Source organism: Cololabis saira, chromosome 13 (genome assembly GCF_033807715.1).
Source record: "Cololabis saira isolate AMF1-May2022 chromosome 13, fColSai1.1, whole genome shotgun sequence".
NCBI lineage: Eukaryota > Metazoa > Chordata > Actinopteri > Beloniformes > Belonidae > Cololabis > Cololabis saira.
In genome coordinates, this window is record NC_084599.1 from 28,348,264 (window position 1) to 28,373,142 (window position 24,879).

The window sequence follows — 24,879 nt, forward strand, 5'->3', positions numbered from 1 at the left end:
ATAGTCCTAGCGTACAAAAAGATTGTTTTGCAAAGCTACATTAGGCTATAGCAGACGATATAACTCACGATTTTACCGACACGCGTGCCCTAAAGGTGCATATCAAAACAAAGCATCCCTCTCCACGGTCCCTTCGTCCTGCTCATCTGGGAGAATCCCAAACTGTTGTCGTGGATGCTGAGATGTTCACTGAACACAAAACTGTCCTGGATTAGAAAACTGCATGGAATCGCTTACCCCATCTTTAAAGTTCTGGCATCATGTCAGAGCAAATTCAAGGGCAGCTCCTGTCATTGTAGAGTAATGACGTTTTAAAATCAAATATGAAAATTACAGGACGTCCTGGATAACAAAGCACCGTGAGATTTATTTCTCCATAATAAAAGCTGCATCATTTAGCAAGACCTTAATTAACATTTAACTAAAAACAAGCGTACATGTAGAACGCCCATCCATATTTAACGCAATTAATAATAGTCCCTCCGCTGCAAGACCAAGAAAGCAGTTTATGAAGGTTTTAAGTCAGTGAAATCACAACACAGAAGAACTGGCGACGAGCAACCCATTTTAATTTCCATGATTTAACATTTTCTGATGGATCTCATTTGGAAACAGGAGCCATTCATTTCAGCTGTGACAGGACAAAAAGAGAGGAAAGGAGACCTTTAGTAAATTCATTCACAACACAAGGCCTGTGGTATGTACAAGGAGACAGTGTCGGGAGAAATCAGTCCGTCAGTAGTTTCCGTTCATTCGTAGCACCTCGTAGAGAAGGGTTGTATGCAGAGAAAAAAATTAAAATAAACGCTGTTTACACAAACTAATGTTCCTGCAACACCTGCTGAAAAATAAGATATTAATATTTTGAGAGGCCGAGTTTGTGAATTCAGTTCAGAAAGTACAATAATAGAAAAAACAGACATACAACAAATTACAATATAGATTTGTACATACAATTTTAAATCAATATTAACTCAGTATATCCAGATTTTTGGGTTCCTACATATTTAAATCTTTAAAACGGACATTTTTTCTTTAGCCGGTTCAAGTGCTCGTTTGAGTTATGAGATGGTAAACGGACGTCGCTCATCATAGTAATTATAGCTCATGACACTTAAATGGATGTGTGAGCCGCGCGAAAAACGAAAGCTCTGGGTCGTCCCCTCCCGTCCACAAGAAGACTCGGAGGTTACAAAATTTCATTTTTACACATGTAGGAACCCTGAGAATTGTTTGCTTTTTTTTTGGTGAAAAAGGTGGAGTTGCCAAATGACATGAATATATAAAGGTGTCGTCTGTCACCTACTGTGACACATGTTCACAAAACTTCAATGCATCCTGCAGACAAATCTACTAGTGTTCGCATTCACCTTGTTTCTTCTATTACAAATATCTTCTTTAAATATTTGACTAAGATATTTAAATACTGAGTTTCCACTACATTTCCTTTTTTTGTTGTTTTTTTTAAACCCCATTTCCCCTTTAAACCTCTTGCACTGCAAAAAACGGAAAAGACAAAAAAAAAAAACACCTCCTGAAAAGATTTCATAGATGGACAATGTAACACTGATCCTAAACAGTTTCAAAGCCATCGTTGGTTGGGCTGAAAAATATATAAATCTTGTTGCTGGTTACTTATTTTAAGAAAAGAAAAGTGGAGGTTTTAGTCTATTATTAAAGACCATCATATATAATAATTAGCTTCCTATGGAAATAAAAGTGAAGTGTGCTATTACTGAATAAATGCAACGAGGTAAGGAGTTGATGCCACCCAGTCATATTTATATTAAGATGAGGAGGAAAAGCACGACAGCAGACCCAAAACAAAAAGCAATATAGTCTTAAGAAGAAAGGAAAAAAAGGGGAGGGGTAAACAAGAATAGTAACAATAATAATGTTAAAACTAAAGACAAAAAAAAAAGCCATGAGTTCTTCAGCTGCTGCTTTCTAGCAGACTAAAACAACAATGTAAATACATTAACTCAAAAACAAAAAAGTAACATGCATTAAAAGAGTGCTCTTGTGATTCTGTGTCTCTTCCTCCTCCTGCTCAGAGCTCTCGGAGCTGGTGAAGGAAATATTTGTCCATTTAATAAAGCACTCGGAGTCCACTTCCATTAGCTTACTTCCTGTTGGCTCGGCCATTCTTGGCTAAGTAATAACATAGTGGAGTTGGTTTCTAATACAGGGAGCTCCGGTTATCGTCCTGAGGAAAATGTGAATGAAGAAGCGTCTCCATGTAAGAGACGTAGCCACTGCTGGGCGTGTAGCTTTCTGACAGGTGATGCTGCGGCGGCTGAGGGGACGGGGCCGAGAGGAGGGGGTCAGAGTTCAAAGTGGCTTGGAAAGGAGCGGAGTGCGGAGCCAGCGTGGGATCCGAGGCCAGGAGCGGCTCCGTGAACGCGTCGCTGAGGCTGCCGCTCGTATCCATCGGGGACTCGGCCGGCTGGGACAAAGGTCTGGACGCCGGCGGAGTACTAATACTGTGATGCTTGAGTGCTGGTGCTGCTAGCGGGGCTGCGGTCTGAGGGAAGGCCGGGTGGGCCGTCTCCATGGGGGTGTTGGCAGGTAACGCTGAACTGGAGGGCAGACGGGGACGTTTAGCCGCCTTGGCTTCATCCGCTGAGGAAGCATCCTCCTGCGCTGAAGGTATAGCCTGAAAGCAGACAGTTACATGAAGGGAGATGGATACAAACGTTATTTCTTTTGTTGGTTTGTTTTTACTAAAGTAAAGCCACTCTCTTATTGGGCCTCCCAAGACAACACTTAACATCAAAACATAATAGGAGGCTGTATTGTATTCTTACTTATGCAGCAAGGAAGAATATTTTATTGCAGTGGATCAATGAAAAAGTACCAACTGTTAAAGGCTGGAAGAAAGTGGTGTTTGATCTAGTGCCATTACCTTACCTTACATGTGTATTACATTCAAAAACACACCAATTATATAAAGTTTGCCCTACTTGAACTATGTAGAGCCTGATGTCTCTAAAATCTTGTTGCAGGGATTTTCTTGACTGATCATACCAAAATGTTTTACTGTAAACCAGGTATTATCTTTATGGATCTGAGCTAGTGTTTTGTTTTGTTCTTTTTTGTTCTGTTTGTTTGATCCACAGAAATAACAAGCAAAACAGGCATATTATGTATTCATTGTAAAAGTGAAAAATAATAAAAAATATTGTTTAAAAAAAAAAAGAAAAGCCACAGAATAGGGTTGTGTGGCTTTACGGCATCTTTAAAGAAACCTTTTTAACAAAAATGTCTACCTTGTACTGTTGAGAGAAAAAAAAAAAAGCTTTGTGTTAGGGAGGGTGGGGGGGTCACTGCAGCGCAGCAGGTGAAGTTTCAGCACCAACAGACATGACATAAACTCATCCTGTATCGACATAAAGCTAATACTTGTCTGTTGCTGCACTGGGGTTAAATATCAGGCATTAATGCTTTTTTAAATACTTTCTTCACTTGCTTCATACACGTTTTCTTTGCAGTCTATTAAAAAAAATCTACTTGATTGTAACTCCAGCATTCTTACTTCTATATAAACAGAGGTGGACAGAGTACTCAACCCCAGTACTTGAGTAAGAGTACAAATACTACTGGTCAAAATTTACTCCGTTACAAGTAAAAGTAGCTCAGTCAAATATTACTCGAGTAAGACTAGAAAAGTACTTGCTTTTAAAAGGTACTTAAGTATCCAAAAGTAAATGCTTTTAAATTTACTTTAAGTAAAAGTAAAAGTAAGAGTAAGAGTAAATTTCTTATTTTCCACATCAGTAAATTACTATATTTTTTCTAAATTAATTTAAGTTGTAAAGTTTAAGTTGTAAATGTCTGTGGTTTGTCTGTGCCCTCGTTTTTTTACTCGGTCGAACTCAAACATTGAGTTAAGATACGGCCAAGGATTTTGTGAAAGTCCCTGCTCCGAGTCCGGCTCATTATCAGACTCAGACGACTCAGCGGATTGTTTTTCTTCTCCTGACGCAGGTGTAGCCATTGTTGCAGCTATGTCTTGACTTGTTGACTCTGTCTTGACAAACGCAGGCTACTTTGGCGGTATCGTTTTGAGGAGGCTTGACGTATTTCCGCTTTACGTACATCCCAGTGGAGAGCACTGTGATAGGTCTCCTCCTTTGACAAAAACAGCTTGTGTCCAATAGGATTTTAGGGAAGAAGAAAAAAGAGCAGACCTGAAAGTAACGAGTACTTTTCAGCCTTCCTAGAAATTTACTCGAGTAAAAGTAAAAATATTTGTCTTGGAAATGTATTCAAGTAAGAGTAATAAGTACCAAAGAAATCTAATACTCAAGTAAAGTACAAATCCTCTGGATATGTACTTAAAGCGACACTACGTAACTTTTCCACCTTAATATCATATTTCCAGAGTCATTGTGATGATACATCAACATCCAACAGGTTTAATGACACCTCTTTCATGATCTGAGGGAGTCTGTATCGCCTTCACTGGCACTATGTAACTTTGAGGAGCATGGTAGGAACCCTGCCACACTAAAAAACTACAAATTTTACGACTTTGACTGCTTTACGGCACATACGTCACTTCCCCCTCCTTCCCGATTCGCAGTCGAGACGAAAATGGGCGGGGCTTGGAGCGCAGAGCTCCGCAGAAGCTGGTAACCTGTTGCTACAGCAGCAGCAGCAGCTCCACATATAACAGACCAGGGAAAAGATCCTAATGGTTTAACTTTTCAACGGTTTCCTGCTCGGAGGCAGAACCACGCAGGCCAAGTATCTGATATAACGGAGTAAAAGAGTGAAAGAGTCGTCGGCTCGCTTTGGATCGCGGCTGTAACAACCAAACACACAGTAAAGCCTGAATTATGGTCTGCGTTAAATCGACGCAGAGCCTACGGCGTAGGGTACGTGGCGACGCGCAACGTACGGTGCGTGTCGCCGCGTACCCTACACCGTAGGCTCTGCGTCGATTTAACGCAGAACCATAAACAGCCTTAAACCACAAACACTCACACAGACGGGCGTCGGATCAAAACACGGGTTTTATTCCCCACTTCTCCAGCTAAACGCAGTTGCTGGCCAGCTCTCTGCGGTGCAATTAACCCCAATCTTCAGATAAAACTAGTTTGTTGAGGAAAAAATATTAACTCTTATTTGTAGCTGCAGAGGAAAAAAATAATCTCACGAGGAGCCTCTTCAGCATAATACAGCGGTCAAAAAAAAAAAAAAAAAGAGAGAAGTAAGAGGGATACAAAACATGTACTGTATGTTGTATTATACAAATTTATTGAAACATATGGCTCTTCAGTAGAGATTTCATATGGATCCAGACCGTTAATAATCATTATTTTCTCCATATACTGCTCCCTGGCTTCCTTGTTTAAGGTATCCAAGTAAATTCCACTTCCTTTCCAGCAGTTTAACATCTTTTTTTTTGCGTTCCGTCTGTTCACTTGGTGAAACAGAAAAGCATCCCGTCTCCTCTCATCAAAACAAATGCAGCGACGGGACAGGAGTTTTCCGGCAGTACGCGCTGGTGCTCATGGGAAACGTAGTGTTCTTTCTGGTAAAACACTACCGCTTTTGTCCAAAAGATGCCGCCAAACTCAGAAAAGCTGAAAGTTACGTTGTGCTGCTTTAAGTACAGTACTCAAGTAAATTTACTCCGTTACTGTCCACCACTGTATATAAATATGTTTATGCCGTTCTTCCACTGCTTTCACGTTTGGTTGTTGTCTTTTTTAAGATTTTTTTGCAGCTTTAGTGGCCTTTATTCAAGGTTTGGGTAGAGAGAGAGAGTGGGGACGGCATGCGGCAAACGGGACTTGAACCTGCGACCGCTGCAGGAGGACTGTAGCCTCAGCACACGGGCCGCTAACTGAAACCACTGTGTCACCCTTGTCTTCTACAAAAATATTCTCCAAAAGGGTCAACGTTTTTTGAAACGAGAGGAAATACCACTCTGGAGTGTAAAATACTCACCAGTCGAGCTCTGACCCTTTTGGGTAAGTCAGCTTCCAGGCGATAGATGTCTGAATGCTTGAGAATCAGCTGACTTCGGTCCTGAAACTCAACCTAGACAGAAATAAAACAACTGATCAACACGTCTGCTGTTGTGAATGCAAAAGACCTTTTGAGCATGCATGAAGAGGCAGGAGAAATAGAAAAGACGACATTGTTGGCATAGTAAAAGGAGAAAACATCAGCAAGTGGAGCAGGAAAGAGCACGGAGGCGGCTGAACAAGTGGACATTTAAACTTTTGTTCGGGATGTAACTGATTCACTAAAGCGAGCGTGCAGCTCGGCCAGCTAGTCCTTGACCACGACACTGAACTCCAAAGAGCCGCTCTATGACTCTGGCAAGAGCCAGCTAAATATAAATACAGGTTTTTAGAAAACACACAGCAAAATAGGGGACACGGCCAAGGCCGTGGCTGCGGCTGCGTGAGCAGCTGGAGGCTTGTTCTTAGGTCAGCACTTTAACAAGAGATGGAGAGGGAAGGTGGAGAAAAAAGAAAAGATAACTGTCGAGGAAATTGTTGGGAGAAAATACTTCACACATATTATAATATGCATTATACTTCAGGTGCTCGGAGCTCTGTTTATTTGATCTTTTTTACATAGCTGGGCTACGATCCGGCATTTTTTAGCAGTGATTTCCACGTGTATGTGCACGTGACGGTTAAAGGAAGTGTAATCTTGTTGAAACCGGCCCCTCACCTGGTAGAGCTTGTGGGTGTGGGGTTTGACAAAAGCAGCATTGAGGATCAGACCCTCAGGTGTGCCGACCACGATCATCTCCCCGTCGTCCGGAGGACCGTTGCGCAGGCAGTCGTGACTCTGGAGGGGGGAGGAAGGGAAAGGGGAACAGTGTGGAGAAAAAGAAACTGAGATCTGCAAGTATCTTTATCTTTTAATCTTCTTTAGTTGGAATTTGTGAGGAAGATTTTTATAAGTTCACCTTATTAAATGACTCATGAGTTTTAACTCCTCTGTGGTCAGAAGCATAAATGTTTCATATTTTACAAAATTATTGGTTCATCCTTCTCACAAGTTTATTTTAATATGGTTTTTAGAATTATTATTATTGGGTTTTTATAACTTCGAGCAGGAATTTTTTTTTTGAAAGTTCAAAGAAAAAACAAAACACCTTTTCATTCATTTGAATGGGAAAGTGTGTCCAAACGTTTGAATGGTAAAATAGTAAAAATTGCTCATCAACTGAGTTTCATGCGAGCAGAGTCCAGTCTCAACTGGAGAAAACACTTACAAGTACGTTTTCTGGGTGGACGTTGTCACAGTAGGAGCCATCATCAAAGTTGACCTCGTAGAAAGTCTGTGTTGCCATGCCGATGGTGGTGCAGTGGTAGTACCAGCCGTCGCTGTTGCGGCCAATCACCCTGTGGCCCAGATCCAGGCCCTGAGGAGTTTTGGGTACTGTCCGGGGCTTCGGTGAGGGCTTCGGTGAGGGCTTCGGGGGCTTTGAGGGCTTTGAGTTTGAGTTTGAGTTTGAGGGCTTTGAAAAAATAAACAAATAAAAAGGAGGAAGGGAGAAAAAATAAAAACACATTATTTAGGATTAGTTAGGTTAGGATTAACATTTTATCAGAGATGCATTGTTATTCTGTAGTAAAAAAAATTGTGAGAAAAAAGATGTTAAGCAGAACTCCTGAAACCCGAGCAAATGTGGGGGGTATTAAAATGTTTTTTCAAATCCACTGTGGAAGATATTTGTTAGAATTACAGAAACGAAAGAAAATAAATAAAAATTAAAGCGAGGAACGGGCCCTCATGCGTGCAATTTTCACCAATAAAGGTCAAGGACTCAAAACTAAGTCCGATGACACCACCCACGACTCTCTGTGTCAAACCATTCAAAAGTTATGGCAGAAAATAGGATCTCTCAAATATCGACCAATCAGCTACTAGTATCACTTCCTGTTTGGCCACGGCCTCGCCATTTCACGGAAACTCACGATTGTGGTAACTTTTCATGGTTAACGTCTTTTGTGTCTCCTGAGCGAGTTTTATGTCGAACGGACGATCCTGCTAGGAGGAGTTCGTTAAAGTACGACACATGAAAATGGCATAAATTGCGCCAAAATTACACGATTAATTCAAAATGGCCGACTTCCTGTTCAGTTTCGGCCATGGCGCCAAGATACTTTTCTTTAAGTTGCGACATGATACAGGTGTGTACCGATTTTCGTGCATGTACGTCAAACCGTATTGTGGGGCTTGAGGCACTAATTTTTCTAGGGGGCGCTGTTGAGCCATTAGGCCACGCCCATTAATGCAAACCATTAAATATTACATTTTTCGCCAGGCCTGGCTTGCGTGCAAAATTTGGTGACTTTTGGGGCACGTTTAGGGGGGCAAAAAGGCCCTCCTTTCGTCAGAAGAAAAAAAATTCCTACAGATAGAATAGGGCCTTCGCACCGTCACTGCTCGGGCCCTAAAAAAAGAATTACAGAAATGGATGCCTATTTCTTATCCCATGAAGAACAGCTTCAAAGAAACATTCAATAATATACACTACATCACGTTTTCAAAGCAGAAGCAGAAAAATGTCAGCCTTTATCCACTTAAATGATACTTGTTTCCTTCCAACACCATAATAACAGAACACCAACGTATGAAATAAGTTCGTGGAAAAAAAAGAAGAATCTTGCACTCTGGGCTATATGCAGCACATTAAATAATTTCACTGAGCATTTGTTGGATTTAAATGTTGAGTGCACACCCTGATCGTCTCATTTCTCTGCACTCACCTTAGGAACCTTAGGAGTGCTCTTTTTATGCTTGTGGCAGGTGATGGACACCATGTAGGGCCAGTCTGCAGGCTTCATCACCACGCCAGCGATTTGGGCGCAGGTGACGTGGAAGGAGGTGGCACAGTTCTCGTATGTGCACTGGATGCAGGCGCCGTGTTTCTGGTTCGGATTCCTCCCGTGGCAGAACACACATTTCTGCAACAAAAACAAAATAAAAGAAGGTTTTGGGGGTTTTCCTTCCAGGTTTGAGATAAATTCCTGTTCACTTTGACTTCTATTAATTATAATAGAAAGATTACATCCAGAAGCGCAGAGTAACAATCACATCGCTGACCTCATAATCGCCCCTGTGCCACTCAGGGGTTGAAACAATTAAAAGTGGTGCTGAGCCGCAAAAACTCTCTCACTCTTCTTGTCTGGCACACCGTGAAATTGCAATGATTGCACAATATCTTATGAAATGGAGATGTTGAGAGAATCGATATTTAACACTTTTCTTATCTCTTTGATCTTGGATTCCGTTGCACTCCGACAAGTTTTTACTCATTAAAAACAGAGTGAGCAGTTTCAGCCTCGCACGCAGCCGCTCAGCAGCTGGGCCAGTCGGCGATGCCAGTACGGTCATGAAATTTTTATTTTCTTGATTTAGTCTCTTTTGGACTAGTGGATAACTGCAGTGACCAGTCAGCCCTCTCCAACCATATCATGGCCTCCAGTCATGAAATTGGAAAAGGAAATGGTGTCTGCAACGACAGCTCCAAGCTGGGAACCATCTGGGGGCAGAAGGACCAGGACGAATGCAGAACACCTGGGTTTCTCCTGAACTTAAAGGGGACCTATTATGAAAACATTTTCTCTTGCTTTAACATGTATAAAGTGGTCTCCCCTCAGCCTGCCAACTCAGAGAAGGAGGGAAGCAACAAATTCTGCAGTGTCTATACAGCCGCCCGGATGAGCCATCCAGTGTGATGTGACTTCTAGGCGTTCAGATTCTGCGCCCATTGTTACGTAACGACGGGCGCAATGCGTGAAACCACGTCCACAACTAACTCTGGCCGGAACAACAACAACTCTGCTGGCCGGAGCTTCCGCCATTTTTTTGTAGCGGTGTATCACGTCATTCAGGCAGCCAATCAGCACAGAGCCTCATTATCATAGCCCCGCCCACTCAGAATCCTGCATAGATAATGAGGTTAGAGAATGGGAAGATAAAGACATGGCTAAGAGGCTGAATTTCTAATTTCTTTAGCAAAAACAATAAAAAGCTTGTTTTTAAGACATTCAAGGCCTGTTTAAAATAGGTATTATGGCCCTTTCGCATTAGTACCGCCTTAGCCCGGCTCGGCGCGGCTCGTCGCAGCTCCACCCGTTTTGTCCCCGTTTGTTTTTCCACAGCCAGGGGAGAAGTGGGCAGGTTGGGGTGAAGCTGCTGTGACGTACTCGATTGCGCAACACCTTTGTTCGTGTCGGCGCTGATCAGAAATCAGCTGGAGCCGCGAGCGGCTGAGAGTAAAACAGCCCGTCTACATCCCTTTTTTAATTTTCTGGTCAGCCACCAGGTTTATGAACATCTGCACCTCAGAGTTGGATCACCAAACAGACGTTTGCGCTTTATAATAAAATCGCTGCAAGCCGCCAGTCGCCTCTCGCGCTGACTCCCGCTTCCTGATTCAAACGTCTGCCGGCCCCCCGACCTATCAGAGGCGTGGAGGGTGGTGACGTCGGAAATAGTCCCGGCTCAGCCCGGTTAGAACCTCGCCAGAATGGTTACAGAAAAAGTATCTGCTTGGAGCGGCTCTACCCGCCTCAGCCCCTAGTGCAAAAGCGCAAGACGGGGCCGTGGCGGTTAGAACCGAGCTGAGGCGGTACTAGTGCGAAAGGGCCATTAGATGCCATAATAGGTCCCCTTTAAAATAAGTACATGTTTCCCTCAGACTTGAGGATCAGCCACAGCACTCAGGGCCGGCAGGACGGACCACCCTGAACTACGCCCTTTCCAAAGCAAACCGGAAAAGATCAAGGTGAATCGGCAGTTAAAGCATAATATACAAGTCTTCCTGCAACCTTTATACATAATCTGCATGAAAAGAGCTGCAGTTTTTAAATACCAGTTTAGTCAAAATGAAACAACAAAAGGTGCATGAATTGCAAAAAGAGAAGACAAGAGACACAGTCATGTAATCGGGAGAAAGGGAAAATTAAACATTTTCAACACTTGGATGCAACTAACCAACCATTATTCCAGGTACTTGGGAAAATGTTGAGTATATAATTTTAAGCCAATTTTACTATGATTTATTTCAAATGTTTTTTCAGTCTTTTTATTGCGTCATCCGATTTAAAAATACAAAAAAATATTTAAAAAACAACATTAATACAAGCAGCTACAACAATATGTTCTTATTATATCAATGTTTCACTTGTCCCCCCCATCTTATTTTTTTAAACAACCTATTAAAGTTATCAGTGGTGAAATTTCAGGCAGATGGCGATAAGACACTAAACCAAAACTGAGCAATGACAAGTTACATGACAAATTTGGCCTTATTTTCCTTCCCCGACAGACTGACTGCAAAGATAAATCAGCAGAAAAATAACTTTAATTTTTCAACTTATGTACTTCTGAAGCGTTTTCTTACATTTAATTTATGCATACGTTAAAGTGATCTGAACATCTTTCCTCCAACTTTTCATGGATGTTGTTGCTTATCTGTGTAGAACAATCCTTATTGTCACATTTATCTATGGGAGCGTTGCAACGTGGACTCAACCCTTGTTTGCATAATAAAATGAGCTTTGGCAGTATTTATGTTCTGCTCATACATTTCAATATTTGTCCATCTTAAAATCTGAATCCGCTCTGAAGAGAATCTAATCCAGAGCTGTACAACGCTCACTGGAATTCAAACCATTGGTCTTATAACTCTTTTCTGGTGCCCTTTCCAAGACGGAGACTAAACAATTTATCTGCAGAGAAAAATAATTGGCCAACTGACAAATAAAACAAAGTCATTGTTTTGCTTTTTCTTTTTTTTTTTTTACTTCTTTGTACGTCGCAGGAGACCGTGTGTGGAAGCTGGCAGCTGATAAAGAGTTGAGAAGATCGTTTGATTTCTGTTTGAAGCGCAGTTGCCAGCGCAAGCAGCTTAAATAAATCACCACCGAATACTTCCACCACTAGTGCAAGATGCTATGAAAGCCTCCATAAAAGTTTTTTTTTTAAGGATTTCACCAGTGTTACTGAGCCTAATAGATTTTTGCAAGGCCCAAGACAAAAAGAAAAACAGTGTGTGAAATCATCCCATTCCTGAGAGCGCGAGACACAGGGGGGGGACGACATGGTGCAACAAAGACCGGTTCCAAGGGCGCATGTTCACATTTAATCAGCCCAGCCATCCGAATCATTAGACTGCACAGCTTCTTCTCAAAGCCTTCTCAGAAGACGAGAAGAAGAAGAGCTTCGACGGCACTCCGATGCCAATGTCAGATGGCTTGAGTTTGATAGATGATTCAAAGAGAAAAGTAGGGAGAGGTGACGTTATTTGTGAGTTTGTGGTAATGTACAAGCGGGAGAGGCCATTGTTCGCCGTGGAGCAGAGATGCGGGAGAGCGAGAGAGAGATGGCAGTAAGGAGAGAGAGAAACAAGTTGTGTTTAAACAATGGGGAAATTGCTTCCAACCTATGGGATCGATGCACTTCATTTGGCGCAGTGAGAAATGACAGCTGATTATTCAGCCGTTCCCCTCAGCATGTCTGTTTTACCCCACTTCTCACAAAAACGATCTATTCACCAAGAAAGGAAGGAGGGAAACGGAGAAAGTGACAGATCCAGAGGCAATGAACGGGAAAGATAGCAATCTGCCTCAGCCCAGGATAAGACCAGGGGAGCAAGTAAAGGATATCTGGCATGACGGGGGAAAAAAAAAACAAAACGAAATGAAACCGCTGCAAAGGGCACACTTGCTTAATACAACACAACCGCATGAAAGAAGTGTAACTCTCGGATATGTTTCTGCTGGGCCTTACCAGGTTCTTGCGGTTCTCTGGTACAGCGCTGACATCCACGGGCTCTCTCTCGATAGCGTTGACGAAGCGCACCTCTGGCACGCCGATGGCACAGATAACGTGAACCCACCTGGTGCCACAAATCAGAGAGGACACCATGAACACCCCAGGAAAAATCAGCTGAGTCAAAAAGCACCTGCATTTAAAAACCCTCTGAAAAGGGAAAATCTGTTCTGAAGAGGGGTTAACATATTTGTGCTCCATATTCAGTAAAATCCGAGCACTGACCTGTTATCCGTGGTGACCTTCAAAGCCCCTCCTCGTAGGTTGCAGAGACAACACTCCTAAAAGAAAAAGAGTGGTAAAATAGTATTTAGCCCCTATCCTTCCAGAGTTTATCAAACCCTTTTGTAAGTGTCGAGTCAGCTCCAAGTCATTCATTCTCCAATAATTTGAAGTTCATGTCATGGCAACAGTTTTGTGTCTTCATGCACAATTATTGAGAGGGTTTAGCTAAAACCAAGGCTACTGAGGTCAAAATCAGGTTTTTGTTAACGGAGCTGAATGCATTTTAAACTGCTATGAGTATGGAGCCAAATCAAGGCCAAAAGTTTTGCTAATTTGAAAATAAAATTTGAACCTGAAAATTCTTTTTTACAGTTTCAATTTATTTTTTTTCAGTATCAGATCTTTTTTTCAGTTTCAGAACTTTTTATTTCAGCTTCAAATCTTTTTTTCAGTTTCAGATCTTTTTTTTTTTCAGTTTCCCATTTTTTTTTCAGTTTCAAATCTTTTTTTTTCCAGTTTCAATTTTTTTTTTCAGTTTCAGACATATTCACGTGATTGGCAGTGGAAAAATCTGATACTAATGACACATTTCTGTTTAAAAAGCTGCCACACACCCCACGCCAGATCGGGGCCAAAAGTCTGTAACTGAAAAAAAAATTTGAAACTGAAAAAAAATATCTGAAAATGAAAAAATATCTGATACTGAAAAAAAATAAATTGAAACTGTAAAAAAGAATTTTCAGGTTCAAATTTTATTTTCAAATTAGCAAAACTTTTGGCCTTGATTTGGCTCCATATATGAGGTGCTTCACTAGAAATTATATCTGAAAAATTATAGCTCGTTGATTAGCAGATCTTGCTAAATTTGTTTGTGAACTTTCACAGAATACTTCCACTCCATCTAAAACGTTGTTAGCAGTCAATGTTTATCTCATCTTGACACAATTTCTCCCTATAAAAAGGTGATGATCCCATCTCCATCTTATCCTTTTCACCCACAAGTTAAATGATCCCTACTAAACCAAAGTATCAGTATCAGTTATTACTGCCACTCACCACTGTCCAGGTTCCTGTGGAACACCTGGAGCACGTCCAGGAGGCGCTGACAGAATCTGGCTTCACGCCGTAACAGCCTGTAAGAGAGAAGACACCAATCACTTCACACATTCCTGTTCTGAAAGCTTTTACATACGATTTAACAACAGACCTGTCTGTAACCTGGGGTTTTTTTTTTTTTTTACAACTTGATCCAACCTAAGCTCCTGAAGCCTGCAAGTTTACATACACCTGGACATGTCTGAATGATCTCTAGCTGGATGTCCACTCCGGAACAAAGAGGAGCGAGAGCCGAGCGATGCAGGACTGGCGTTTCTGACAGACGGGAGCTCTTTCTGCTTCACATCTTCCCATCAATGGCAGCGCTGTTTCAGCTGCTGAACCCAGTTCATCTCTGGATAAGTAATGAATTGGCCTTGAAGGTGCACTCCAGCTTTTGGGATAATAAGAACCCAGGAGGGTTGATATGTGTGTGTGTGTGTGTGTGTGTGTGTGTGTGTGTGTGTGTGTGTGTATGCGTTTGAATGCCCAGTTAGATGGCATCATTCAAATAATTGACAAAGCCAGACTGAGTTTGCAAAATTAAATGCTACGTAACCTAATCCTGAATCGTACATGCATTCTACCACCTACTTTTGGACATTTTACAAGACACCAGGGGCCTCATGTACTAAGAGTGCGTGGACTTCAACGTGAATCCGTGCGTGGAATTAACAAGACCGCAAAAATTCATATGTACAAAGCTGTGCGTACGCCCAAATCCACGCAGGTTTCTCTGTACATCCCAATCAGCGTGGATTTGAGCGCACATGCGGGAGCACAACACTCCGCCTTGTCTCCTCCCTCAAATATATGTTTGAATATCATATGAAGATAATTATCCATTAAAAACCGCTCATCCTAACAAGAAAATGCTCTGAGCTGGAATAAATAATTCATTTTGGGGCATTTAGGGGTGTCGGACTCCAGTCCTCAAGGGCCGGTGTCCCTGCAGGTTTTAGATGTTTCTCTGCTTCATTGCACCATGATACAAGTGACTGTGTCATCAACAGAACTATCCAGACTTTGATGACAAGTTGGTGATGATGATTAATTAGAATCAGGTGTGTTAAAGCAGGGAAACATCTAAAACATGCAGGACACCGGCCCTTCTGGGATTCAGTTTGACACCTAAATTATGGTGTTCTTTGCTTTGCGTTGCGTTCGGTGAAGAGTTGTGGTTTTATTATGATCGTACGGGTTTGTTAATGTTTATGGGCAGCGTTAGTGCATCATTACACTCTGCTTTTCTTGTTTGTATTTTAAGAACCGACACCAGAATTTTTGGTGGATGAAAAACGGCTCCTCGTTGTTTATTGTCATACATATTATATACTAACGGATTAAGACCAATGTACACTTTTAAATAGTCTTACACATTATGGATGTCCGCGATCACCCCTCTCATAAGTATAACAATGTGAACAAAATACATTTATATTTAAAACATGAAGCATTACGATCTGATTCCTCTGCTGCAGAAATAAAGACAATTTGTGCCGACGGGATTATCGAGGTGCAAACGTGAGAAATAAAGAGCAAAATTGCTGTAACTCGGAGTGTTGCATCCGCAGGAGGAGAGACAGGTGTCGTGCCAAAAAGTGATTGAAGGCCAAATACAGTTAATGAAAGGTTGTTTCTGCCTAAATATGACTTGATCTCATTCTTGAGCTTCATAATCTGAAATCTGACTGTTTAGCGCTCTCGCTCAACGGGCTGCAGTGCGCGCTCCCGCGGCCACAAATCAGAAGAAATCAGATTCTGGAAGGCAATCACTTTTTGGCACAACGCGGTTTTTGCTTCAAAATTAATTTTAATGTATTTCTGTCCAGACACAGTTATGGGATGTTTAGGATCTGGCTTTTATCAGTAGTCCTCCCATACGGCCGTCATGACGACAGACAGATGTCCGACCTGCAGCTCCAGCTGAAGCATCATGTTGGTCTGAACCGGAGCAGCTGGTCCAGTTCAGGGCAGAGATCCAGAAGATCCTCTTGGTACCTGAACCAGCTGATGGTCCAGTCTTAGTCCTGGACCAGCAGATCAGTCTGGTGCCTGAGGACTCGCTCCTGATCCTGCCATCAGCAGGTTCCTCTAACGGAGCCAAAGCTCCATCGGGATTTGCAGGTTCCATCGTTGAGCTCCTTTAGTTGTTTGTTCAGATGATGTGGTTGATTGTGAGATTGTTGCAGCTCCACTCTTGTGTAATTTATCTGGTGATGTGGGGACTGTCATGTCCTTCACGTGGTCGTGAATTTATTGTTGACGTCATGTTTCCTCATATTCTGCACTTCACTGCATCACCAGTGAGTGTCGCCAACGGACAAAACCTCAGAAAAGTGCGTACAACAGCTTTGGTGTGTGAGTGAAGGACCGCAGCTTTCTACGTTCACGTCATTCTTTGTACATCCGACCGTGAGCGTTGAAAGTGGCGTACGCACGTTTTTTGTGCGCCGCACTCTTAGTACATGAGGCCCCTGGTTATTTGCACCTTTGCATTAAAATGCACTAAAGTCAGTGACCGCGTTTACATGCAGTCAATAACCCTTTTAAAACCAGAATATTAGCAATAACCCGGTTTTGCAGGGCCATGTAAACACCAATAACCCCTTTGAATAACCGGAATATGCTCATATTCCGGTTTTTAAAAACCTGAATATGACCCCTGGGTTACTCCTTTTAAATCCCGAATATTCGGTCATGTAAACACCAAACGGGATATCCCCATCAAATGGAACATGAATTTGTTTCCTGCGCATGCTCGGTTCGCAAGGAATCTTGGTCTTTTGAGTCCAGGACGTACTTCTAAACACGGAGAAACACAAGACCACGCCACACTTTTGGAGTGAGGAGGAGACTAATCACTTCATAAATGTAATGAAGGATATAAACATTTTGGCATTTGTAGACGGTAGAAAGTACCGGGATAGCACGATTTACAAGAAGGTGAGTGAAAGGTTGTGCGAAGCAGCATTTGTTTTGAATTTGGATACAGGAAGAAGAAGCGGAAATGACTGGAATTGCGTCATGATGTTCTCCACGCGTCGCTGGTTTGATCGAGTGATTAATTACCATATTCCCTGTTTGCTCACGCATGTAAACGGAATATTCCGAATATTAGCAATAACTTGAATTTTGACTGCATGTAAACGTAGTCATTAATACAAATATCTATTTTGAAGAATACAAAAGAGTTAATAGCAACTATCACACTCGTTCCTCGTGAGGAATTGGAGGGAGATTTTCACATGCAGTGTTATAAACTTGTTACGCCAACACTGCAGCCATCGCATTTCTTGTTGCATGGAGTACTTACTGGCATGAACTTGCATGTTACAGGACGAACAGCGGATCAGGAGACTGGTTCCATCCTCCCCAATGTGATAATTGGTTGGCAGTGGCTCTGTGTTTCCTGCTCCGACGCTGAAGCACATCTCTGGGACGAGCGGACGAGTTGAACGGCCGTGATGGCTGTGACGGGCCGGTGGGGATTCAGCCGTATTCTCTTTCTGTGGATTGAATGTTGAGAAAAGGGGGAGAGAAAAAAAAAAGGTTTACATGCTTCATGTGAACGGGTTGAACTTCAACCACGTCAGTCTTTAATACCAGCCTGACAAATGTGCGTCAACGGCAGCATGAACGGACCCGTATGTAGGGACAGAAGAGTGAACAGACGGCACAATGCGGCTCGAGCACAGCCACCGCATCGTTAAAGGTCTTCTCTGCCACGAAGTTGGGTGAATGAGTCTGCCACAGGTGCTCCTGCTTCTTCATGCTGCTATCCATCGACATCGGGGAGGACAGCTCTGCAGAAAAGTACACATCAACCATTTAAAAATAATTAGCACCAGTGATTTTAGTTCTTTGATGTACATATAAATCGTTGCATAAACGTTTGCAGAGAAGCTCTTGAAAAGAAAAAAGAGAACCACCCACACTGCTCCAGGACAGTACCGACTATGGACTGATGCAACCGACTGAACACAAAAAGCATCAATGTCAATGGTTGATACTTGAAGTCAACTTAGTAGTGAAGTTCTCAAGTGACTGATGCACACTGTGATAAATGTGAACAAAAAGGCAGGAAAGATCTTTTCAGGTTCTACTCAAACGCGTTTCCTCCCTCCGCCACCCTTCCCTCTCTCCCTCATCCATCCTTATGAAGGACAGGGGGAGTCAAGTCCCAGCCGTCAAACATAAAGTGACTTTGAAAGCAGGTAATTGGAAGTCATGATCCCCAGATCAATAAGTGTCAGTCAGAAAACAAAAAGAAATACACACAAGGTAAAGTAGGGGAACCGAGCCTTGCCACCTTGACTTCATTATCCTCACAAGGTGCTTCATTTCTGTGGCTGTTTTTGTGCAGATCCAGATGTGATCAAATCAACCGACACTAAGACAAGGATAACCCATCCGTCTAAAGTTTCAAAAGCCAAGTATTTAGTATGCATAATTACAAAATACTCTTAAGGGTTCATTACATTTGCAGTGACATTTAAAACGCACACACCTTTGTCACTTGTTGGGTCTTGTTTGACGATGGACAGGGGGGTACGCATGGGTGGCTTGCTCAGCGGGTGGCGGCGACTCTTCTTCACCTCTGTTGGCATTTTCGTCTTGGTGTAGGTCGCCTGGTAAAAATCAAGGTTGTTCATGTTGTTTTAGTCTACATATTCCATCGTTACAATGTGTAAAAGTTCTTTTCTCCTAATGTTTGTTTTCAGTCACGACAAGCCTCACCTGGGTGGGAGTCTCTTCCACGGGGATGTCTGTTGACTCAGTGTCGAAATGACTGAACATCTTCTTCTTTGAATTGACGACAGAAGACGTAGCAAACTGCTCAAATGCTTGTTCAAATCCAGACGTGATGGTTGGCATGTTGGACGTCGTCTTCGGCTTTTTCTGCTTCTTTTTCTCAGTGTCATCCGTCAAGATCTGAGGCTTGGCCTCTGGTTCTGGTTCGGGTTCTGGTGCTGGTGCTGTCAAAAACAAGAAGGGGGAGAAGAAAGGAAAAATGTCAGTAGTGGAGATAACATATCAACAAAAATAGTTTGTAAACCGCTGACAATTCAGCCTAAAAAGAAGTGTACTGTTCACACGTTCGATAAAAATAATGCTAACAGAAACTGCTGGAAGCAGATTTTACTCCTAAATCAAATCAAACTTTATTTGTAAAGCACCTTTCATACAAAAAATGTAACACAAAGTGCTTTTCATAAAACATAAACATAAAATGTATTAATTAAAATGTATAAAATAGACCATAAATAACGACTAAAATATTTAGATAAAACATTAAGATAAAACAATGAAAATAAATTATGATAAAAAAAGGATAAACTAAATATAAAACAGAGCAGTAAGATCCAATAAAAATAAGGGTGAGCATAAAAAATGTAAAAGAGTTAAATGAGTCAGTTAAAAGCCTGATTAAAGAGATGGGTCTTGAGCCTCTTTTTAAAAACATCAACAGTCTCTGCGGCCCTGAGGTTCTCCTGAGATTCTCCGGGAGGCTGTTCCACAATCGGGGACCATAATAACATAATGCCGCCTCCCCGTGTGTCCTGGTTCTAACTCTTGGTATGGTTAAAAGGCACCGGAGGACCTCAGGGTCCGCGAGGGTCGATAGGGTAAAAGTAGTGCAGACAAATAAGAAGGCCCAAGACCATTAAGACACTTAAAAACTAGTAAAATAACCTTAAAATCAACCCTGAAGCGGACGGGGAGCCAATGCAGAGATTTTAAAACAGGTGTAATGTGCTCCCGCCCTCTGGTCCTCGTCAGCACGCGTGCGGCTGAGTTCTGTAATAATTGTACATTGTACATGTTCTTTTTGGGAAGACCAGAGAGCAGGGCGTTACAATAATCTAAACGACATGAAATAAAAGCATGCATTAGCACCACCGTACTAGCCTAGAATAAGGTTTTATTAACAGAAACGTTTCACATCCTCCTCACCCTCTTCAACAACTGGAGTCCCTGCTGCTTTGGCAGCAGCCTCTTGTTCCTCACGTTCCATCGCCTCCAGGGTCATCATGGCCTCTCTGGCGAGGCGCTCCTCCCTCTCCTGCCTGCGCTGCGCCTCGCGCTCCTCCACCTGACGCTGGTACTCGGCAGCATTCAGTTCAATTCCCTCCTCTGCCAGCACCTTTACCTCCTCTAGCTTCAGACGACGCACCTGCTTCATTTTTTGCATGGCCCTGGGGTGGTGCACAAACACAGCCTCCATGAAACCTTCACAAAAGATCTGACACCCCTTATAGAACATGGTAATGCACTTATGGCTTCACTTCAGTCTGCCACGCATGGAGAAGACAGTTCCAGAAGTACCACATTACAAATTTTAGAAACAGAAAGTATTATACTAAATGATTTCCTATCTGGTAGTGTTCCTGACTCACCTTCGCAGCAGGTTCACGCGGAAGGTGACGCGCTGCTTCCTCCAGAGCTCCAGTTCAGGACTGGTCAGTTCTGTGGGCTTCAGGTGGTCCAGCACTGTAACGTCTTTACCCTGCTTCCACATATCGTAGCGATCGGGCTGCAGGCAGCGCACAAACACGTCCATGGAGATCTTCACCATGTCCTTCCGACAGGAACACTAAGGGGGAAGGGAGACATTTAAAATCTTGTGCTCCACAATAAATTTGGTAATTGCTGCTGGTTAAGAATGAAGTTAACCTCTATTCAAACTGAGCCTGTGATTTTACACTGCATTCAGGTTTTTAAAGCCTGATCTTCCAGTTGTTTGTCTGAATGTGCAGCACATCCCACAGATAACAATTTTTTGGATTGAAATCTCAATGTAGAGATACTTTTTTTATGAAATAATAAAAGTGAAAAAGCACTGTGTGTAAGGTCAGCCTGAAGGAAAAAACAAAACAAAAACACATAACTGACGTTAAAAAATCTAAAGAGACAAAGTTAAAAATATTTCACCATTCTGGTATTTTAACACCCATAAAGGAAACATACAGACTAATAAATCAGGGTGACGGCATCATTATTTAACCATTCACACTTAAAACTCTCCACAACCCTGACCGCTATTACAGGCCAATGAATCTGGCAACTCTCACGTGTGTTGCTGCATCTCTCGGGGTTGTCCTTTGCTGATGCTTTCATCATACAAATACAAAACAAATCAGATTCCTTCTCCCTAGGTACATTACAAACCCGGCTGTTTGCCAGGTTTGACTAATCTTATAATTAGGATGTTTATTAGGATGTATTTTTGCTCATTCGTATTACTGTGTACAGCCTGATGTTTCAATTACGACTCTATGTAGGAACTTGATGGGTGATGTCTCAGAGTGAGAAAGGATAGCTGCTGGTCACCATGCAACCACACAAAAGTAAATCCATGCCAGATTTACAATCTACTGGTTTTCTCTAGGCTTTATTCCGGTTCCTGTCTGTTTATGTCAAAATGACAAAGTCGAGTCCTATAAAATGGGGTGTTTGGTCACAGCAATCATCAGCTTTTCCTCAACTTTGCCTGGTATTGGCCCATCTTTCTGACGAGAGCAGAGATTAAAAAGCATCACACCGGACCCACAATCCAATTCACCAATGCTTGACATCACACCATTTAAAGTCAGTAGACAACAACTGTCGATGCCTATGAGGTCTGTGTGTGATACAGGGGTTAAGATGTGCAACACAGGGGTCATGACGCTGCAGAATGAAGTGCAAAATAAAGGTCAGAGTGAGAAAGAAATACCTGCAAATGCTACAAGTATGGTGCGAAAGATGTATACAAAACAAAAATGAGAGTGGGAAAGCAAGATGAAAAGGTTTTCTTTTGTGCTTTGCTTGCTGTATTGTATTCTGGCCCCATCATCCTCCGAGCTGTATTCAGAGTCTTATGTTCAATTACGGGAAACACAAAAACTCAAACCTTCACAGCGAAACAATATCCAGCCTACATCTCATCTTGGCACCACTTGACAGACGGAAACATTGAAATATGGTGTTGCAGCACGATGCGTGTGCTTGTGTGTGCGTCTATGTGTGTGTGTGTGTGTGTGCTTTAGTACTGCTGACTGTGACCACCTTTCTAGGGGTAGTTGGGGGAAGGTGGATTTTAGTGTTCTAAATTTCCAACATGTCACCTTTGCGCAATCAACAGGAAGCAAAGGAAAGAGCGCTGTACTCGTGTACTCGAGCTTTCGTTCGTGGCTGGTTGACTGAGGAGGCAAACTTTGTCACCCTCTGAGGAAGAGGAAGCGAAAATAAGCCTCATCCATTATTAGTTTCTGGTGTAAATCCTGTGATTATTCACTATCCAATCAGTGGTCCACCGTGTCTTTAAGTGGGATTTATAAGGGTATTAAAGCTCTAATTATTTTCACAAAATTGTTAAGAAGCTATGGAAATTGCCAACCTCCCTTAGGGGTCATCATTTCCACTTTCTCCTCTAATTAAGTTTTACATGAATATTAACATTTGAATATGTACACAATCTTTTAAAAAAGTCACTTTGAGACTACAAGTCAATGAGGCTACAAGTATGCTGAGTCTCAAAGAATCTAAATTGTTTGCTCCACAGACCTGGGGCCTCTTTATGGCTCCTTGGACTCTTAATAACAAATAAATAGCTTTTAAGGACTGAACTGTTTGGGCCGAAAGAAGCCAAAACGTGTCATAATTCAGTTACAGTTAACTGCTGCAAACACCTGCTGCACCAAAGGGGACGGAGATTTGCTGGCGTACCCTTTTTCAGTGAATTCTGACAAGATACAAATAATGGTTACATTGTTTTAATTTTTACTCCCAGTTTTATTTCCTCTCTTCTTGTTTTAGACCCGTTTGGCAATGACTCTTTACCATTCTGAAACAGACGAGCTAATTCAAAACAAAGCGAGCCATGTGGCCATGTTGGTGTACCTGCTGTCAGGCAGCTGTATCGCTGCATCCATCAAGTATCCGTTGCATCTGCTTTCTGTTCAAATGTCAGTGATATTTCAGCTATTTCCTGTTCTATATGAATTTATAAGCTGCATAAATAAGCATGCAGAGTCATGACGGTGAGTTTTGGTACAACTTTGTCCATGGTAACTAAACTAAATGTTCCTGATCTTAAATTGATTGTTAAATGATAACTCTGTTTTAACATGTTGCTGAATTGTTTTGTTAACCAGAGAAAGCTTAAATGGAAGCTCAAGTTAACTCCAAAGAGGTCTTTAGGCCTTAGTAGCCCCCCCCCAACACCTCCTGACTGACCACCAGCACTGTAAATGTGACCATCACCTAGGGCTGGGCGATATATCGAGATTTTAATATATATCGGTATATTTTCAAACACGATATGGTACGAGACAATATCGTTTATATCGATTTAAAAAAAATAAATAAATAATTTTTACATTTTTTTTTTCATGATTTTGATATAGCTTATTTTCTGACAAATTGACTTGAATGTTTTATTTGAGATTTGCACAAATGTTTTGTTATTTGCACAACTGTCAACCTCAGTGGAAAAGTCTGCCTGTTACTGTCTACATTGTATTAATTGCACAGTCTATTTTAATTTAATTGTTATGCAGGAAAGGGATATTTGTTTTATTTTATTCAAGAAGCATTTTTATTCTATATATGCAGGCAGTTTGGACCATTTGTTTTATACATTTTGATATTGTGCAGACCTCTGTAAACAAAAGGTACCTGTGTGACATTTGGCACGAGGCTTTGTATTAAAACTGACTGTTTTTTTTTTAAGGGTTTGCCTCAGAAAAAAATTAAGCAAACAGAGATGCTATGCTATAATGCTTTGGGGGAAACCCCAATTAAGGCACAGAAAAAATATCGAGATATATATCGAGTATCGCCATTTAGCTAGAAAATATCGAGATATGACTTTTGGTCCATATCGCCCAGCCCTACCATCACTCCATCACTCAATCATTCTACACTGACACTACGAATAAAAATCACAGGCCGTCGATTTGATCACGTGTGTCAAGCATGTCAAATGTGTCTCCTAAAGTCACTGGACTTGGCTTTTGTGAAACCTTGTTGTGCAATCTCAGCCTATCTGCTCTCGCCAACACAAAGAAAGTGAGCGCAACTAATCCAAAAATGTGGAGCGTGTGATCTGCAGTTTTTGAAACGATAAAAATTGTCTGCTCTAGTTTGGGAAGTGGGAGGATGATTTTCACTCCTCTCCCAGACAAAATAAAATAAAAAATAAAAAAATTATCACACTGGAGTCCTGGAGGAGCCGTACCGAACAGCAACTGAGCACCGTATCAACAAAGAGGCTTTCAATGAAAATGCAGCGGACTCAGAAGACCAAATGGCTACACTCGGTGGTGAAATGGTGCGGCGGGCACAAACACAACAACATGAAGGATGCTTTTTACCACGTTCACTTCTGAGGCTCAAGGTTCATTTTCTTTCTACCAAATTTGATCCAAACCTTCACTTATACAATGTGTTACTCAATGCAACTGCATGTATCAACACTTTTAAATACTTTCAGCAAGTTCCCATCTTTTTATTTAAAACCTAAAAAGGAAACAAATCCAGTTTAACACAATTATCGAAAAGCCTCGATGTTAAAATGTCTGCTTTATATGTAGAATCCGCAAAGCCAGAAGGGTTTAAGAGAAGGTTAAAACCGCAATGTCTTAAAAGAATGACATTCATACACAGCAGACAAAAGTGCTGACAAAGGGCCCGTTTGGCTGCAGCTGTGCGTTCGCTTAGTAAGTCAGACAGATGGGTCAGCAGTTGAGGACC

The 24,879-nt window shown here is 41.9% G+C and overlaps 1 protein-coding gene across 1 annotated transcript in view; it reads right to left on the minus strand.

The window, feature by feature from the left end:
• Positions 1 to 489: 489 nt before the first annotated feature.
• The window catches only part of kdm4b (lysine (K)-specific demethylase 4B), a 53,663-nt gene continuing 29,273 nt past the window's right edge, over positions 490 to 24,879 (minus strand). The window contains exons 9-22 of the mRNA XM_061738520.1: positions 20,541 to 20,737; positions 20,098 to 20,339; positions 18,880 to 19,118; positions 18,650 to 18,770; positions 17,785 to 17,945; positions 17,456 to 17,648; positions 14,101 to 14,177; positions 13,045 to 13,100; positions 12,778 to 12,886; positions 8,748 to 8,945; positions 7,247 to 7,492; positions 6,697 to 6,816; positions 5,959 to 6,051; positions 490 to 2,656 (exon numbers count right to left, since the gene is read on the minus strand). Of these exons, the coding sequence (XP_061594504.1) occupies positions 2,180 to 2,656; positions 5,959 to 6,051; positions 6,697 to 6,816; positions 7,247 to 7,492; positions 8,748 to 8,945; positions 12,778 to 12,886; positions 13,045 to 13,100; positions 14,101 to 14,177; positions 17,456 to 17,648; positions 17,785 to 17,945; positions 18,650 to 18,770; positions 18,880 to 19,118; positions 20,098 to 20,339; positions 20,541 to 20,737 (2,529 nt within the window). The 3' untranslated portion in view covers positions 490 to 2,179. The remainder of the gene's footprint in view (positions 2,657 to 5,958; positions 6,052 to 6,696; positions 6,817 to 7,246; positions 7,493 to 8,747; positions 8,946 to 12,777; positions 12,887 to 13,044; positions 13,101 to 14,100; positions 14,178 to 17,455; positions 17,649 to 17,784; positions 17,946 to 18,649; positions 18,771 to 18,879; positions 19,119 to 20,097; positions 20,340 to 20,540; positions 20,738 to 24,879) is intronic.